The 19070-nt window shown below is 44.6% G+C and overlaps 1 protein-coding gene across 6 annotated transcripts in view; it reads right to left on the reverse strand.

Annotated features, from left to right (window-relative positions):
- Positions 1-19070, reverse strand: part of WWC1 (WW and C2 domain containing 1) — a 157641-nt gene that overhangs the window by 6389 nt on the left and 132182 nt on the right. For all 6 annotated transcript variants that reach the window (XM_046666671.1, XM_046666672.1, XM_046666675.1 and 3 more), the window contains 4 exons: positions 18893-18984; positions 12457-12589; positions 11018-11182; positions 1063-1155 (listed from right to left, as the gene is read on the reverse strand). In XM_046666671.1, coding sequence (XP_046522627.1) covers positions 1063-1155; positions 11018-11182; positions 12457-12589; positions 18893-18984 — 483 coding nt within the window. The remainder of the gene's footprint in view (positions 1-1062; positions 1156-11017; positions 11183-12456; positions 12590-18892; positions 18985-19070) is intronic.

Raw genomic sequence — 19070 nt, forward strand, 5'->3', positions numbered from 1 at the left:
GCAGCACCAGGCAGCTACAGCAGACAGGCGTGGGGTAGGGAACCCAGAGTGGGCAGTCAGTTGTCACTGTCACCTTGAGGCCAAGTCCTTATTCTCCCACAGCCGGTGCACTCTCCTTTTCCTGTGCACCCTCTCTGCATTGCTTTCTCCTGCTCTCTCCAGTTCCTTCTGGAGACTTGTGAGAGGGATGTTGATAGGCAAAGGACCAACTCCTGATTCTGGCTGTCGGCAGTGGGTCTGTGGGAGAGGCGGAGAGCCTTCCTCTGCCCGGGCTGTCGGCACCCTCTCCTTTCCCTGAGCATTCTCTTCCACTCTGCTCACTCTCTCTCTCCCCCCTTCAGTTTCTGACATTCTGGCTCCTGCGTCTTCGGGTTCTGCACACACATCAGAACTGCCGTAAAGTCTGTGTTGAAGGCCCAGAGTGGAGAGGGACACCTGCGTCTCCTGCAGCCCTGACTGGTAAAAGTCCCCATCAGGAGCCGGTCCTTTGCCTAACGCCACCCACCCTGACCCCTCAGCCAAGTCTCCATAAGGAAAGGCAGGATTTCCCTATGGGCAGCCTCTTCCCAGTGTGTTTCCAGCTGGACTGAGCAGCTCATTTGCTGCTCCCTGCTGCCGGGCGGTGCTCAGGGGCGCCCGCCTCCTCCGCCAGCCAGCTGGGCGGTCAGAACCTTTAACTGGTCAGCCAGCTGGACACTACGCTGAGCAGAATCTTGCGTGAGGCAGGCTCCCATTGGTGACTGTGACGTCCTGGGTTCGTCAGTTCTTAGCGACTGTGATTTCTACCCAGGAAGAGAAGGCCAAGTATGCGCAGTCCTGATCGAACCTATTTGTCCTGATAATACTGTTACATTCACCCTTCGGCACCTTCCCCGGTGTCTCCACAGGCCTTACAGTTCACAAACTTCCCTTTGTTAATAGCATCACACTTGCAAGAGTGACTTTCTTCAAACCCAAGGCTGCGAAGAAACGGTCAGACATAGGGGGATGTGTGTGGGACACAGGGCCTGGGGAAACGAGGCTGGAGCAGGCATACAAAGAGCTTTGAGGAGACTCGCTTACCCGCTTCATCCGGACGCTGCGCCGCTCCAAGGAATTTCGAACAAAAGGTGGCTTCTTGGACAGTGTGGAGCTGTCACTGTCACTCCGATTCAGCTGCAAGAGAAAAGTCGTGGGGGGGTTAATGAAGGTCAGATTACATTTGGAAGGCACACTGGGGCCAGGAGGGTGGCGGGGTCTGCCCGCTCAGCTCAGTCCTTCCTCTCCTCATGCAGACACCGAGTTCCTGTTCCCTGAGGGCTGCAGGAGGCAGCTTCCGGGCTGACCTTCTTTTTCTTTCTAGGTCAACATTCACTGAATGCCCACTTACTGCCATGCATGCTACACGTGTCATATCTCATGTAATCCCTCCTACAACCCCATGGGATAGGAGCGTCACCATTTTTTAAATGAGGAGACAGAGGCTTAGGGATTACAAAACTTGCCCAAGGTTGGTGAGCTGATAGCTGCACAGCAGGGTTGACAATAGACAGTGTGACAGCCCCCTTGGCCTACTATGCTAAGGCCTGTTTGCATCAACTCTTCCCTGTTGCTGAGAGCTGGCCTTTATGGCTCAAATGGAGCCACTGTCAAGACTGATATATAAAAAAGCAGCCCAAGGGCAAAGCCTCAGGGACTGCATCCTTGGGGAAGATGCGGCACACAGAGTCTGTGAGGGCTGCGCTGATCACAGCTCTCCCCTCCTCGGAACCCCTTCAGTCACTTAGCTATTTCTGCCCTCTCCAGAAGGCTGCCACTCCCCCTCCACGGCCAGAGCTCAGGGCTGTGGTCAAGGAGGGCTGCTCTTCTACTGAGAATGAGTGCCCCCCCAGAGGGGGCCCAAGAGGAAGGCTGGGATGACAGCACATCTAGGAGGCAGGTGTGGGGTGGGGGCTTCTTTCTCGAGTCATGTTTCCAAGTTGGTGGGATCATCACAAGCCGACGTTACAGAGCCTGCTCCGGCAGCTGGCAGCTCACTGCTGCAGGTCTCTCCTGAGAAGCTGTTTGTGTTGTCATTTTTGTGGTTATTAACAATTACTAGTGATAGTGATATTAATAGTCCCACTATGTTGATGAACACTGCAACCCAGGGACCTAACCGATAAAACAGCTACTGTGCTAGGCAGAGTCTCAACCAGAACCAGAAATAGAATAATAGTCACAATAAAAACAACCATGAGGACGGAGCACCCACTCTTTGCCATGTGCTTTATCGACAGTTTCATTTAATCCTTAAACAATCCTAAAGGAGGGATCAGAGCCCCAGAGAGATCGGCATGCTTTTACAAGTCGTGCAGCTGGTAAGTATCCGAACAAGAGCTCAAGGCCAGTCTGTTTGACTCCAGGGCCACACCCTCTCCTGGCCCCCAGGATGTGCAAAAGGCTCAGAGATGAAACTAATACACAGATGGAGGGTGGGCCATCTTGACTTGGGTGGATTTATACAAAATGACTGGTTGGATATCATAACAGAAGGGGGGTTTATCCTACATTGTTTCAACCCAAAGGTGGCACTTGCAGTATATGTGTCATACCAACAAGAAATATGTATCAGGACAATGGATCCTTAAGTCATAGTTGTTTATGTGTTATAAAGGCCACGTTACAAAAGAGCAGTGAAAGCTACATTATGTCCTTGAACTTAACTTTTTCTTTTCTTTTTTCTTTTTTTGAGGAAGACTAGCCCTGAGCTAACATCTGCTTCCAATCCTCCTCTTTTTGCTGAGGAAGACTGGCCCTGAGCTAACATCCATGCCCACCTTCCTCTACTTTATATGTGGGACGCCTACCACTGCATGGCATGCCAAGCAGTGCCATGTCCACACCGGGATCCGAACCAGCAAACCCCCGGCCGCCGAAGCAGAATGTGGGCACTTAACCGCTGCACCACCGGGCTGGTCCCGACTGGGAATTTCTTAATTTGCAGTCTTACAGGGTTGGAAGCTGGTTCAGATAATAAAATATGGGACAGGCTCAGTGTAGTGCTAGGCATGTTACAGATGCTTAATAACTGGGACTGGAGCTCCATGTTACTCGAGGATGCCATTCTTGGCAAAGGGCCACTTAAAGTGAATTCACTTAAACCAGAGACCAGAATTTTATAGTAAATATTGGGGGGGGAAGTTTGTCTTTAGTTGGAAAAGAGAAACGCTTTACACTTTATATTTTATATCTTCCATTTAACAAAACTACAACTGCATTATAATCCTGATGAAAAAGAATTAATTAAACACTAATTTCTGTTGGTGTGATTTTTCTGACAAGTGACATTCTTCACTTTGTCTTTGATTTCCACTGCACGTTCATAAACGCAGTAATTTTGCCAAAAACAGAGGGTTTTATCTGTTATCCTAAGGGCTTTTCTAAATCCTTCAAATCATTCACATTTGAAACACTGATTGGATTTTCCTCTTCTCCAGCTGTGAGCTGGCTTAACCGCAGGATTCTACACCTGTGATTCAGGAATTCCCCAACATCAAAATCACATCCAGTGACTTCAGGAAACACTGTACCTTTTGAAAGATACGCAGCCAAGGTGCTTGTACTTGCATTGTCTTTTCAGAAGCCTACCAGCTCAGAGGATTAGCTACAGACTTGACACAGCAGGGAGGGGTTTACGTTATTTCTGGGAGGGACTATAGGGAATGTTTTTGTTGGGAATTTAACTTGATAAGTAGCCAGTAAATTACTGATATTTTCATGTTATGAAGAAGTTAGCTTCTCTACTCAGTCTTATAATTGTAAGCTTTGGATACTGAATATTAGATATCAGGAACCTCTTTCTGACGGTTGTAGGGTGATGGTGATGGGTGACGATGTAGGGCAGGTTCCACAGACTTCTCCTTCTGTGACAACTTACTGGAACATGTGGCAGGAAGGTTCTGTTTATGCTTCTAGTTACTGTTCAATGGTTCTGTATACTGGAGGATAAGGAAGGATGCTGACATCACTTGGGCCCAGGACTCAGGTAAGGCATGCACATGTCTTATATGCGCCACTCCCTGAGGAAGGTCGGGAATAGGGTCTGGTTCTGTAGCCCCAGCAACCAGCACGACCCCTCAGACTCTGTAAGTCCTCAAACTCTCCATTCACAGTAGAATGAAGGAAGTGGGCTAGCGGAGGAAGGGTAGACTAAATGGATAGCAAGGTAAGGGTATCAGAGACCAATGGCCTACTGCAGGGCATCTAAACTCCAGCGGAGCCTGCAAGAGCAGGTCAGCAACCAAAATAGGTAGAAGGCCAAGCAGAGACCAGCGTGAACTTGAAAGACCCTTCCCTACCAATCATGTCTGGGCAGCTGCCCCCAGTGCTTAGCTCCAGCCACTTGTTGCCATGAGAGACTGTGTGGCCCATGGTACCAAATGTCCCCCTTTCAAGAGAAACTGGAATTTTATGTGAAATCTCACCATTTAAATTTTAATTGTCTTACCTAAGCTTTCAATATTAGTAACAAATCCAAATTTAAAAAACCCTGCGACTAACTTCACATGGCAGCTGATGTGTGACTCCACGAGGAAAGTGAATTGCCTCCTAGCCCGCAGAAATGCTCCACACCAAAGCAGCTAAGCAACCGTGGGTGCACCCTCACCAAGCCAAGCAGCCCAGGTGGGCAGCCAGGGAGTGCAGAAAGGGAGAATGAGCAGGAAATAAGGCGCCTCACTCCCTGACACTGTGCCTGGTGCATCAGCTCAGCTGGTCAGCCAGGGCAGAGGATCCCCGCCAGAGTGTCTGCACCTATGTGTGTAAAGCGGTGGCGGCCAGATGCAGAGTCCTATTGGTACAGCTTCCAACAGACGGGTACAAAGGCCAGGGGTTGTGTCAGGCTCAGAAAACACAGCTCCTGCCTCCCACAGTGGTAGCAGGTGGAATCTGTGACCAGATACTACCACTATGCAATGGCAAAAGTCCACCCCATCAAACAGCAGTAAGAAATATGTTAATACTCTATACCAGAAGGAAAGTGACAAGCACCCAGAAACCAATCCTGAAGTCAGAGAAACGTACAACCTAAATGACAGAGAATTCAAAATAGTTATCATAAAGAAACTCAGCGAGTTACAAGAAAACTCAGAAAGATAGTTCAATGAACTCAAGAAAATGATTAACGAGCAGAGGGAATTCTTCACAAGAGATTGAAATGATAAAAAAAATCCGAAACGTTAGAGATGAAGAACACAATGAACGAGATAAAAAATGACCTGGAATCCTTAGAAAACAGCTGATGTTATGGGGGAGAGAATCAGTAATTCAGAGGACAGAAATACAGGAATGCTTCAGGCAGAGGAGGAGAGAACTAGGACTAAAAAGAAATTAAGAAATTCTGTGAGATATACCCAACTCAATTAGGAAATGCAATATAACGATTATAGGTATTCCAAAGGGAAAATAGAGAGAGAAAGGAGCAGAGAGCTTGTTCAAAGAAATAATAGCTGAGAACCTCCCAAACCTGGAGAATAAGCTGGAATTACATGTAAATGAAGGTGACAGAACTCCTAATTAATCAGTGTAAAAAGACTCTCTCCAAGGCATAGACGAGTAAAACTGGCAAAAATCAATGACAAAGAAAAAATGCTAGGGGCAGCAAGGCAGAAGAAAATAACCTTCAAAGAAACCCCTAACAGGCTTTCAGCAGACTTCTCAGCAGAAACTCTACAGGCTAGGAGAGAGTGGAACGATATATTCGAAATACTGAAAGACAAAAACTTTTAGCCAAGAATACCCTATCCAGCAAAACCACTCTTCAGATACGATGGAGAAATAAAAACTTTCCCAAATAAACAAAAGCTGAGGGAGTTCATCGCCACACAAACTCCCCTACAAGAAACGATCAAGACTCTCATATCTGAAAAAAAAAAGAAAGGGCTTACAAAGCCCTGACAAGGAGATAAATAGACAGACAAAATGAGAAAATTGCAGCTGTCTATCAGAACAGGTTTAGCAAACAGTTATAACATTAAAAATAAAAGGAAGGAAAGCATCAAAAATAACTATAATCACTTCATTTTAATCACAAACTCACAACACAAAACAATAAGTTGTGAAAACAATAACTGAGATGGGGAAGGGGAAAGGGATGGAATCTGCTTAGATTAAGGAGATAAGAGGCTATCAGAAAGTGGTCTATATCATCTGTGAGATCTTTTATACAGACCTCACAGCAACCACTAAACAAAAAATCAGAACAGAGACACAAATGATAAATAAGGAGAAGTTGAGAAAACCATCCTGGGGGCTGGCTTGGTGGCATAGTGGTTAAGTTCACATGCTCTGCTTCAGCAGCCCAAGGTTCACAGGTTCGGATCCCAGGTGCAGACCTACACACCGCTCATCAAGTCATGCTGTGGTGGCATCCCACATACAAAGTAGAGGAAGACTGGCTCAGACGTTAGCTCAGGGACCATCCTCCTCAAGCAAAAAGAAGAAGGTTGACAACAGATGTTAACTCAGCACCAATCTTCCTCACACACACTAAAAAAGAACCATCACGGAGAATCTCCAAACTGAATTGGCAGTCAGAACTACAGGGGACAACAAACAAGGGAAATCAGACAAAGGAGACTTCAAGATAAAAAAGGCAACATGAGACAAAGAGGGGCAATATGTAAGGATAAAAGGGATGCTCCGCCAAGAGGACGTAACACTTATAAATATATATGCACTTGAAACAGGAGCACCAAAGTACATAAAGCAACTATTAACAGACCTAAAAGGAGAAATTAACAGTAACACAATAATAGTAGGGGACCTCAACACCCAACTTACATCAACAGATAGGTCATCCACACAGAAAGTCAAGAAGGAAATGGTAGAATTAAATGAAAAACTAGACCAGATGGACTTCATACATATATATAGAAAACTCCATCCAAAAATAGCAGAACACACATTCTTCTCAAGTGCATATGGAACATTCTCAAAGACAGACCATATGTTGGGAAACAAGGCAAGCCTCAATAAATTTAAGATTGAAATCATATCAAACATCTTTTCTGACCATAATGCTATGAAACTAGAAATCAACTACAAGAAAAAAGCTAAGAAAGACACAAATACAAGGAGACTAAACAACACTGTACTGAAAAACCATTGGATCAATGAAGAAATCAAAGGAGAAATCAAAAAGTACCTTAAGACAAATGAAAATGAAAATACAACATACCAACTGTTTTTTTTTTTCTTGAGGAAGATTAGCCCTGAGCTAACTACTGCCAATCCTCCTCTTTTTGCTTAGGAAGACTGGCCCTGAGTTAACATCCATGGCCATCTTCCTCTACTTTATACGTGGGACACCTACCACAGCATGGCTTTTTGCCAAGTGGTGCCATGTCTGCACCCGGGATCTGAACCAGTGAACCCTGGGCAGCCGAGAGGCAGAACGTGTGAACTTAACCACTGCGCCACTGGCCCAGCTCCAACATACCAACTCTTACGAGATTCAGCAAAAGTGGTTGTAAGAGGGAAATTCATAGCAATACAGGCTCACCTCAACAAACAGGAAAAATCTTAAATAAGTAATCTTAAACTACCTCTAACAGAACTGGAAAAAGAAGAACAAAGAAAGCCCAAAGTCAGCACAAGGACAGCCATCATAAAAATTAGAACAGAAATAAATGAAATAGAGACCAAAAAAACAATAGAAAGGTTCAATGAAACTAAGAGCTGATTCTTTGAGAAGATAAAACTGACAAACTCTTAGCCAGACTTACTGAGAAGAAAAGAGAGAAGGCTAAATAAATGAAATTAGAAATGAGAAGAGGAGAAATTACAATGGATACCACAGAAATACAAAGGATTATAAGAGAATAACATGAAAAACTATATGCCAACGAATTGGACAATCTAGAAGAAATGGATAACTTCTTAGACTCATACAACCTCCCAAAACTGAATCAAGAAGAAATAGAGAATCTGAATAGACCAATCACAAGTAAAGAGATTGAAACAGTAATAAAAAAAACTCCCAAAAAATAAAAGTCCAGGACCAGACGGCTTCTCTGGAGAATCCCCCAAACATTCAAAGAAGATTTAGTACCTATCCCTCTCAAACTCTTCCAAAAAGCTGAAGAAGATGGGACGCTTCCTAACTCATTCTACAAGGCCAAAATCACCCTCATCTCAAAGCTAGATAAGGACAAAGAAGGAAAATTACAGGCCAATATCGCTGATGAACATAGATGCAAAAATCCTCAACAAAATATTGGAGAAGCAAATACAGCAATACATTAAAAGGATCATACACCATGATTAAGTGTGATTTGTACCAGGGACACAGGGATGGGTCAACACCTGCAAATCAATCAATGTCATAGACCACATTAACAAAATGAGGAATAAAAACTGCATGATTAGCTCAATAGATGCAGAGAAAGCATTTGACAAGATCCAACATCTATTTATGATAGACTTTCAATAAAATGGGTATAGAAGGAAAGTACCTCAACATAATAACAGCCATATATGAAAAACCCACAGCCAACATCATACTCAATGGGGAAAAACTGAAAGCCATCCCTCTGAGAACACGAACAAGACAAGGGTGCACACTCTTAACACTCTTATTCAACATAGTACTGGAGGTTTTGGCCAGAGCAATTAGGGAAGAAAAAGAAATAAAAGGTATTCACATTGGTGAGGAAGAAGTGAAACTCTTGCTGTTTGCAAATGACATGATTCTATACATAGAAAAGCCCTAAAGAATCTATCGGAAAACTATTAGAAATAATCAACATCTACAGGAAAGTTGCAGGGTACAAAATCAACTTACAAAAATCAGTTACACTTCTATACTCTAATAACGAACTAACAGAGAACTCGAGAATACAATCCTATTTACAATCCCAACAAAAAGAATAAAATATCTAGGAATAAATTTAACCAAGGAAGTGAAATACTTATACAATGAAAACTATAAGACATTATTGAAAGAAATCGATGATGACATAAAGAAATGGAAAGATAGTCCATGCACATGGACTGGAAGAATAAACATAGTTAAAATGTCTATATTACATAAAGCAATCTACAGAATCAATGCGATCCCAATCAGAATCTCAATTACATTCTTCGTGGAAATATAACAGAGAATCCTAAAATTCATATGGGGCAACAAAAGACCCTGAACAGCTAAAGCAATCTTGAGAAAAAAGAACAAAGCTGGAGGCATCACAATCTCGGACTTCAAAATACACTGCAAATCTATAGTAATCAAAACAGCAAGGTACTGGCACAAAAACAGACACACAGATCAATGGAATAGAATTGAAAGCCTAGAAGTAAAACCACACATTTATGGACAGCTAATCTTTGACAAAGGAGCCAAGAACACACAATGGAGAAAGGAAACTCTCTTCAATAAAAGGTGTTGGGAAAACTGGACAACCACATGCAAAAGAAAGAAAGTAGACCATTATCTTACACTATATACAAAAATTAACTCAAAATGGATTAAAGATTTGAAGGTAAGACGTGAAACCATAAAACTCCTAGAAGAAAATATAGGCAGCATGCTCTTTGACATCGGTTTTAGAAGCATCTTTTTGAATACCATGTCTACTCAGGCAAGGGACACAAAAGAAAAAATAACCAACGGGACTACATCTGACTAAAAAGCTTCTGCAAGGCAAAGAAAACCAGGAAAAAAATGAAAAGACAACCCACCAACTGGGAGAAAGTACTTTCAAATTATATACCCAACAAGGAGTCAATCTCCCAAATATATAAGGAACTCATACAATTCAACAACAAAAAACCAAACAACCTAATCAAAAAATAGGTAGAGGAGATGAACAGATATTTTTCCAAAGAAGATATACAGATGGCCAATAGGCACATGAAAAGATGTTCAACATCACCAATCATTAGGGAAATGCAAATCAAAAGTACAATGAGATATCACCTTACACCTGTTAGAATGGCCACAATTACCAAGACAAAAAATAACAAATGTTGGAGAGGATGTGGAGAAAACGGTACCCTCATACACTGCTAGTGGGAAGGCAAACTGGTGCAGCTACTATGGAAAACAGTATGGAGATTACTCAAAAAATTAAAATAGTAATACTATATGACCCAGCTATCCTTATTTATCCAAAGAACCTGAAATCAACAATTCAAACAGAATTATGCTCCCCTATGTTCATTGCAGTATTATTCACAATACCCAAGATGTGCAAGCAATCCAAGTGCCCATCAACTGATGAATGCATAAAGCAGATGGAATACTAGTCAGTCATAAAAAAGACAAAACCGTCCCAGTTGCAACAACATGGATGGACCCTGAAGGTATTATGCTAAGTCAAGTAAGTCAGACAGAGAAAGACAAACACTGTATGATTTCACTTATATGTGGAAGATAAATTAACATGTGGACAAAGAGAACAGATTAGTGGTTACCAAAGGAAAAGGGGGTTGGGGGGGTGGGCATAAGGGGTAAAGGGGTACGTATATAGTGACTGACAAATAATAATGTACAACTGAAATTTTGCAATGGTATAAACTATTATGACCTCAACAAAATAAGAAAAAAACTCAAAACAAACAAAGAAAAAACCCTGCAACTAAACAGCACAGGCCTGTTGCCATTTTGCAACCTCAGGCTGCACACTGGAATCACCTTGGAGGTTGAGAAGGAATGCCAGCTTAGGGACAGTGAGAGGTCAGTCTGATCTCAGCAAGTGGTTGTGTGGGAGGGAAGTGCATGATGTGAACAAGGAGGGGAGAGCTGGTGGAATTATAATAACATTGGCCATGTACTGGTTACTGAGCATTTCTCATACTTTACCTAATTCAATCCTTAAAGCAACCCCTTGATGTCAGTCTATTAAGTGCACATAAGGCAAGGTGTTAACTTGCCCAAGGATACCCAACGATGTGAGAGTAACTGGGATTTGCACCCAGAACTGAGTGAGGCCGAAGGTTCTTGGCTACCCCATGGGAAGCAGGTATTCTGGGAGGAGGAAAGCACCACGTGTTGGCTTACCCGGCACACGTACTGGCTCTGGGGTCCTGGGGAGAAGGTCTTAGAGCGGATGATGGTGCTCCCTCGAAGAAATGGCCCTGAGGATGGCGTGCCCACCCGCCGGTCCTTGGGCCGCACCACTGTGGGAGATGGGGTTGGGGTCTCCGTGTTGGTCTCTTTGTCCACCTAAAGAAGAAGTCACAGCTTTGAGGCCACTAGTATCCAGAGTCTCAGCCACCCGCTCTGAGACTCGTGAGGCAGACTGTCCAGCTGTTCCCCACTCTTTTCACCTCGCCTTTGGCCCCCACACACAGCTGGGGGCTTCCTTGGGCCCAGCCCTGCCCAGCCAGGATGGCACCCAAGGCCTGAGTGCTGGCTGCCCATTCCTCTCCGACAGCTCTGGTTGGAGCTAATGGGAGCATATTTAGTCCCCAAAAAAGCTCATGTGAGCAGTAGAGGTCCCTCAAGCACTGATGTCCTGGACTTTACACCCTCAAGCCTCAGGTGCCAGCCACATTTTGACAAAGCCCTACTCAAGGCCTCCATCGCTCCAGTCAAGAACTGCAGATGCGTTCCTGGACTTATGGAGGCAACTAGCAAATCTCGATTGTTTAAACTGGGGGATCAGGTCTTCTACCGTCCTTTCACAGTAGTCACCAGTAAAAGATAACCAAACAAGAACACCTAAATGCAGGACCCTGTTGGCTTCAACAGTCCCTCTGTATAATTTTGAAAAAGGCACCCCTTTTGGCTGGAGAAATAGCAAAAAGATTTCCCCTTGGTGTGGAGCTGTTGGAAGGCAGCCCTGGCTTCTTCCTCAGCCCCCGTTGGCCAGGCACCTTCGAGCAGTGCACAACCTGCAGCTCCACACTGAGGGGCCCTGCTCAAATACAGTGGAGCACTCTATTTCCAGGAGTCCTGCAGGCGGAAAGAACACAGAGCTCTCTGTGGAGAGTGCGTCCTGTTATATCCGGTAACCGGAGGGTAGCAGGGGAGCAGGAGGCGAGGAGGACTCGACTCGACTCCCCCTTCCTACTGCATTTGGGGCAGACCAAAATGAAAAAACGCATTCCTTCGAAACCTCAGAACCATCTGCACGGTTGGTATTATTGTGTCCACTTTAGAGATGAGGAAATGAAGGCTTGAGAGGGATGAAGTCGTCTGCCTAAGACTACACAGAGAGGGAGTAGCAGAGCCAGGATGCAAACCCAAACCCATGACTGCAAAGCTTGACGTCTGTCCAAAGAAACAGAGGAGCTGCAGAGGGCAGGAGAGGTGAGGGGGCGAGTCAGCCTCTCCTGGTTTACTATCACTGAAAACACCTGGAATATAGGCAGGGACATCTGTCCCCTGACGCTGGTGGATGAGACTCGGCCCTGAGGCTTTTGTGACTGCCCAGGCCCAAGGATTGAGGGCTGTTTTCCCAACACAGCCCCTCTTGTCTCCCCAGCCCTCCCTACCTTTGATGCTGGGTACTCGTCCATATCTGGTGAGGCTTTCTCAGCGAAAACGTCCTCCTCTCCTTCCTCCTCCTCCTCTCCGTCCTCCTCCTCAGCAGCTGCCTCGTTCTCGCTGGCCTCCTCCTCGTACCTCCTGTGACGACAAAGTGCTTTGCTTACCCACCAGAGATCACACTAATCTGCGCACGAGCCTTTAAGCGCTTCCAGCAGAGGGCTTCTAAGCCTTGTCAAGATTGAGGACACATTTTTTGGGGGAAAAAAAAACAAACCAAAAACCAATTTTAGTGAGGTATAATTTACAGACAACAAATGCATTTTTAGCATAGTTTGATGAGCTTTGACCAATGTACTACCCTGTGTAACCATTACCACACTCAAGATATAGAATATTCCGTCACCCAAAAGGTTCCCTGTACCCTGTTCCAGTTAATCTCCCGCACTGATCGGCTCTCTGTCACTACGGATTAGATCTGGTTTTTCCAGCATTTCATATAAAAGGAATCAGAGAGTACATGCTTTGGCTTCATTCTCTCAGCATACTGTTTCAGAGATTCATCCATGTTGGTGCATGTATCAACAGTTCACTCCTTTTCACTGCTGAGCAATATTCCATTGGGTGGATAGACCAGAGTTTGCTCAGCTATTCACCGGGTGCTGACCACTTGGATCGTTTCCATTTCTTATCAGTTACGAATCACGCCTCTGTGGACATTCACCTGCGAGTCTGTGTAAATACAGGCTTTCATTTCTCTTGGAGATTGTGTTAGTTTACCACGGCTGCAGTAACACAATACCACAGGCTGGGAGGTTTAAACAACAGAAATTTATTTCTCACAGTTCTGGAGGCTGAAAGTCCAAGACTGAGGAGTGGGCAGAGCCGGTTTCCTCTGAGGCCTTTCCCTGTGGCTTGTAGACGGCTTCCTTCTCCCCGTGTCCTCACATGGCCCTCCCTGTGTGTGTGCCTCCCTAGTGTGTCTCTGTGTGTCTACACTTCCTCTTCTTACGAGGATACCAGTCATCCTGGATTAGGGCCCACCTTAGATTTAATGGCCTCACGTTAACTTAATCATCTCTTTAAAGGCCCTATCTCTAAACACAGTCACATTCTGAGGTCCTGGGGCCAGGGGTTCAACACGTGGATTTTGCTGGGGATACAATTCAGACTATAAAGATACATACCTACGAGTAGAATTCCTGGGTCATAGGGTAAGTATGAAATTTATCCTTTAAAAAACTGGCAAACTGGTTTCCAAGGTGGTTATGCCATTTTACACTCCCACCGGCAATGTCATGAGAATTCCAGTTCCTCATCTATACTTGTATTGGGAGTCTTTAAATGCAGTCATTCTACTGGGTGTGTACTCCCATCTCATTGTGGTTTTAATCTGCACTTTTGTGTTGAGAATCTTTCCATGAATTTATTGACCATTCATCTATTTTCTTTTGCAAAGTGTGTTAGAATCTTTAGCCTACTTAAAAATTGGGTTGTCTTTTTATTTTGGAGTTATAAGAGTTCATTATCTATTCTGGATATGAATCCTTTGCAAACATTTTCTCCAAGTCTGTGGCTTGCCTTTTCATTTTCTAAATGGTGTCTTCCAAACAGAAGCTTTTGATTGTGATAGAGCCCAATTTATCAATTTTTTTCTTTTATGGTTGGTGCTTTTTATGTTCTACCTAGGAAATCTTTGCCTATCCCAAGTTGCAAACAATTTCTCTTATATTTTCTCTCAGGTTTTTATAGTTTCAGCTTTTGTGTTTAGCTCTATGATCCATTTCAGATTAATTTTTGCACATGATGCTCAAAGTTTATTTTTTTATATGGATATCAAGTGGTGTTCCATTACTATTTGTTGAAGAGACTTTACTTTTGGTAATATTCTTTTTTTCCTTTTTTTGGTGAGGAATTTTGATCTTGAGCTGACACCTGTTGCCAATCTTCCTCTTTTTGCCTGAGGAAGATTGTCACTGAGCTAACAGCTGTGCCAATCTCCTCTATTTTGTATGTGAGATGCTGCCACAGCATGGCTGGACGAGTGGTGTGTAGGTCTGTGCCTGGATCCGAACCCACGAACCCCGGGCTGCCGAAGCAGAGAGCACAAACTTAACCACCATGCCACTGGGCTGGCCCCTGGTAACATTCTTCATAATTACCCTTTCCCCTCGGACTCTAGGGTTGCAAGTATTTGGTATGACAAATGGACTGCATTTGTTAATTAGAAATTTATCTCTATTCCCATCTTTACTTCTCAAAGACATACATAACCGCCAGCTTCCGATCAGCATGAGACAGTGTTACCACACTGAGCTGGAGGAATTCCATCAAAAGCAGAGACTCTGACATCTAGTTAGCTGGCTCATTGAGACTGTGGCTAAACATAAAGTCTCCCTTAGGATTTTCCCAATAGGGAGAGTAGATCTTAGATCCCCAGCCCCGTGATTAAACCCCCGTGCACTCAGATGGGGTCCAGTGCTAGGGAGGGGCTTTGCTCTCCCTCCTTTGCTCCCACAGCCTGTCTACTCATAAACGAGCCAGCAAACATGGGAACATGCAAGGAGCACCTCTGCAAGAATTCTGAAGATGCCACGTGAACCAGCATTTACTGAGGGCCTAAAAAGTTCCATGGGCTATGCAAAGGTCATACAACACCGAAAGCAATTACTGTCTCCATTTCACAGATTCAAAAGCTGAGGATCAGACAGCTGACAAGCCTTGTCCAGTGTCACAGGCTGCTAAGTGGGGGAGCCAGCTTTCCAACCCAATTTTGTCCAACTAAGTGCTCAACCACTATGGAAGTCTCTTCTTTTTGACTGTGAAAGCTAAATACTTTTATAAAGGAAAAAAACCCTTCAATTGTAAAGAGGAAAAATCATCAGAACAGGCAACATCTTTCCACCCTTTGGAGTGGCAAAAAACACAAAAATATCTGATAATGTCAAGTGCTGGTGAAGGATGGGAAATAGGCATATCCCTGCAGGCAGTGTAAATCAGAGCAGCCAATTTACACTCTAAAGTCAATTCAGCAGAATCTGCTAAAATAAAAAATGTACGTATTCTTGGTCAAGTACTATAGCAGTTAGAGTATACTGAGCGTTGGAGAGGGTGTAGGTTTAGGGGTACCCTTAGTCACTGCTGGTGGGAGCATTTGCTAGTACTTCTTGTGTGAGAATTATTTTGCAATGTCTATCAGAGTATACAACACCATGCCCTGAGACCCAGCAATGCCACTTCTCAAGATCTGCCCTAGACAAATACACACAAGTTCCCAAGGAGGCAAATACGAGGATTTTCACTCCAGCATTGTTTGAGATTATATTCTCCTATATTTTCTAATACTCTTGGAGTTTTGTTTTGTACGTAGATCTTAAAAAAAAAAATCCAGTCCTCTGATTACATGCACAAAAGAAACCTAAACAAATAAAAGGAGGGAGTAACAATGGCACCCTGGGCCTTGGGTGCTGAGGGAGAAGAAGTGTACATTAGAACAGAGGGCCAGTCTGCTGGAGACCTCCACACATGACTCCAGAGCTGAGCAGGCACAGCAAAGCTAGTTAACATTCCAGGACCAAAAGAAGCCTCTAGTCTGGGGGGAGGGGGCTGTAGATGGATTTACCCCAGCACAGCAGCTCCGGGATTCCCAGCCCTCTTTGTAAGTCAGTGTCTAAGGAAGTTTGAATGGCAAGGGGTGGGGAGAGAGGGGGCCACAAAGGGAGAGAGGACAGAAGACGGTTGCTAGGAGACGGCGTGAAAAGTCTCAACACAAGCTTGGAATTTGGCGGAAACCACTGATCTTGTGCCAGGGTTTTGGAAGACAGGTCTGGGGCCTATTTCCAGCATCAGACCTTTGCCTGTGCAAACCACAGCCCAGCCCAGCCCAGCAGTATGCCAGAGAGAGGGAAAGAACAGGAGAAACGGAGTGAGGGTGAAGGAGGGAGACAATGGGAGAAAGAGAGGGAGGGAGGGAGAGAACAAGAGAGAAAGAAAACTTGAGACAATTTAGAGAGAATCCTACAACAAAGGAACATACAAAACTTCAGGAAGCTCGTCGTACTCTTTATCACGTGGAGAAATAATAAAGGAGAAGAGCACAAGAGGGATCTGCCGTGGGCCAAATCTAGCCCACTGCCTGTTTTGGACAGTCCAAGCTAGGAATGGTTTTTTTATTTTTAAACGGCTGAAAAAAAATTAAAAGGAGAATGGTATTCTGTGACGTGCAAATTATGTGAAGTTCAAATTTCAGTGTCCATCAATGAAGTTTCAGTGGCAGAGACACGGTGGTTGGCGTGCGTGTTGTCTACGGCCGCTTCCACACTACAAAGGCAGAGCTGAGTCGATGCAACAGAATCCGTATGGCCCACAAAGCAGGCATCCTTCACTATCTGGCCATTTCCAGAAAACATCTGCTGAACCCTGGAGTAAATATCATGAAAGCACTCCTTTTGAGACCAAATATGCAGTTTGGGGCTGTCACAGAATAATATGGAAGTTGCTGAGTGCTTCCTTTGGGTCAAGTCTGTGTTCAGCGTTTACCATGCATAATTTCATTGAGTCTATATGATGTAGTGGCTATTTTTTAAGTCCGTATTTCACAGAGGGGCAACCAGAGGTTTAGAGCCGTGGTTCTCAGCCCAGGCTGCACATTGGAATCACCCAAGGAGCTTTTAAAACCCACTGACGCTCTGGCCTCATCCAGACCTAGGCTCCCACGGGAAGCTGGCTGAGTGAGACTCCGCATCCATTTTTATCCAAATTCAAAGTGCATGCATTTAAGCCCAATTATACCTCCTTCCAAATGGCAAGATTCACAAGCTGTAGTCATTTCCCAGACAGGAGTTGCGCTCTCCCTTTTCAGCTGGTAGTTAGCAATGTTCCTTCTCGTTTTCCTAATAATAATTTCTGCTTTCTACTAAGTGTCTACTATCAGCTTTGCACTTTCTCTTCATTAGTGGCTTTTCCTTCAGTCCTTTCTGAATAACATACACAGCCGGTGCGATGTCCCCATCTTCCAGCTCAGGATCAGACGAGGTCAGAACGACTTGCCTGAAAGAGGCTGTCCTTGAGGTGGAGGGCGGTGACAGGGATGAAGCATGCGGTGGTGTGGCTTCCGGAGAGCTGGCAATGCTCTGCTTCTTGACTTGGGTAGTTTGGTTTCTGAAGATTCACTGAGCTGTACGCTTGCATGAACTTTTCTGTATCCATGTTATACTTCAATCATAAGTTAAAAAATGCTTTGCTTAAGGTCACACAGAAATGACGAAGCTAGGATTTGAACCCTGGTCTACATGACTGTTTCCTAAAGTATGTGAGGGGATCTTTCTGTCAGGGTTCAAGCGACTGAGAACACCGGATGGCACATGAGAAAGTCACCCCCGTTTCGATCTCCTCAGACCTTCTGGTAACATCGCGGAGCCTCTCTTTGGCAGGAGCACATCTTGAATGCTGCTGAATCACTGACTAATCTTCCTTTTTAGCAAGGGGAGAGAAGACCTCAGGCTTAGAAGCTTAGCAAGCAATAGATCTACCTAGACGTTAGCACTCTGGTTTGATTTTCACTACATTTAATTTTCCACAGTTACCTTCTGAGGCAGAATTGGCTCATGGCCTACCCAACATCCATTCTCACTTTCCTCCTCAGTTACAGAACCCTGATTTTTGTACCAACTAACAGATCTCATTTCCTAGCCTCCCTTGTCATTAGGTAGGCCAAATAGCTGAGCTCGGCCAATGAGAAGCAAGTAGAAATTGCTGGGTGGGTCTTTCAGGAATGCTCCTTGGTTAAAAGGCACATAGGCACACTCTTTTGTCTTTCCTCTTTCCTCATGCCTACCTGATGGCTGGTGTCTCAGCAGCCATTTTGGGCTAGAAAGTAGCCTCAATGATTGAGGTCACACAGTAAGGACAGTAAAGCAGAATGAAAGCAGCAGCCTGGGTTCCCAGAAGCACCATGGAGCTGACAGACGAGACTTGGATGGCATTCTCTCGTTCTTCTTTTTAAGTAACAAAGAAACAAACTTCTATCTTATTTAAGCCTATTAGTTTGCTCTCCATTCCCAGCAGTCAAATGTAATTACTTATTGAGGAATCCTCAATTTATGGCAAATTATACTAACTTTCCACTTACAGTAATATAAAGCTTCTTAAAAAAATTTTTTTTAACCAAAATAAGTGTAAGTACCTCAAGACAAATACGGATAGTAGATGTGAGCCAGCATGAGTGGTGCAGGGAAGGCGAAATAACAAACTGGGAAGGGACTTTGGGGACGACAGTATCAGGCTATATACTGCTTTCCTGCCTGAAAAGAACCCATGAGGAGAGAGGTTCTCAGTTTTACCAAAGGAACACCTCTCTTGGTTGCCCTGGTGTTTGGGGATCTCATCCCTGGGCCCAGGTCTAAGCCAGGTCAGTTCCTGAGGCCCAAGGGAACCCTCACTTACCAGCTGTCTTCCAGGGTCTGTGTGCTACTCCTTCCCTCCTGCCTCTTCTCCAGCTCCACTGCTGTCTGTTCCAGCAGAGCAGACACGGCATCCTGCAGAGACAAAGGCTGAGGGGTTCGTCTGTGCACCACAGGCATGGCCCCACCTGGCAGGAATCAGCACTTCTTAGAGTATGACC

This window comes from Equus quagga, chromosome 7 (assembly GCF_021613505.1).
Source record: "Equus quagga isolate Etosha38 chromosome 7, UCLA_HA_Equagga_1.0, whole genome shotgun sequence".
NCBI lineage: Eukaryota > Metazoa > Chordata > Mammalia > Perissodactyla > Equidae > Equus > Equus quagga.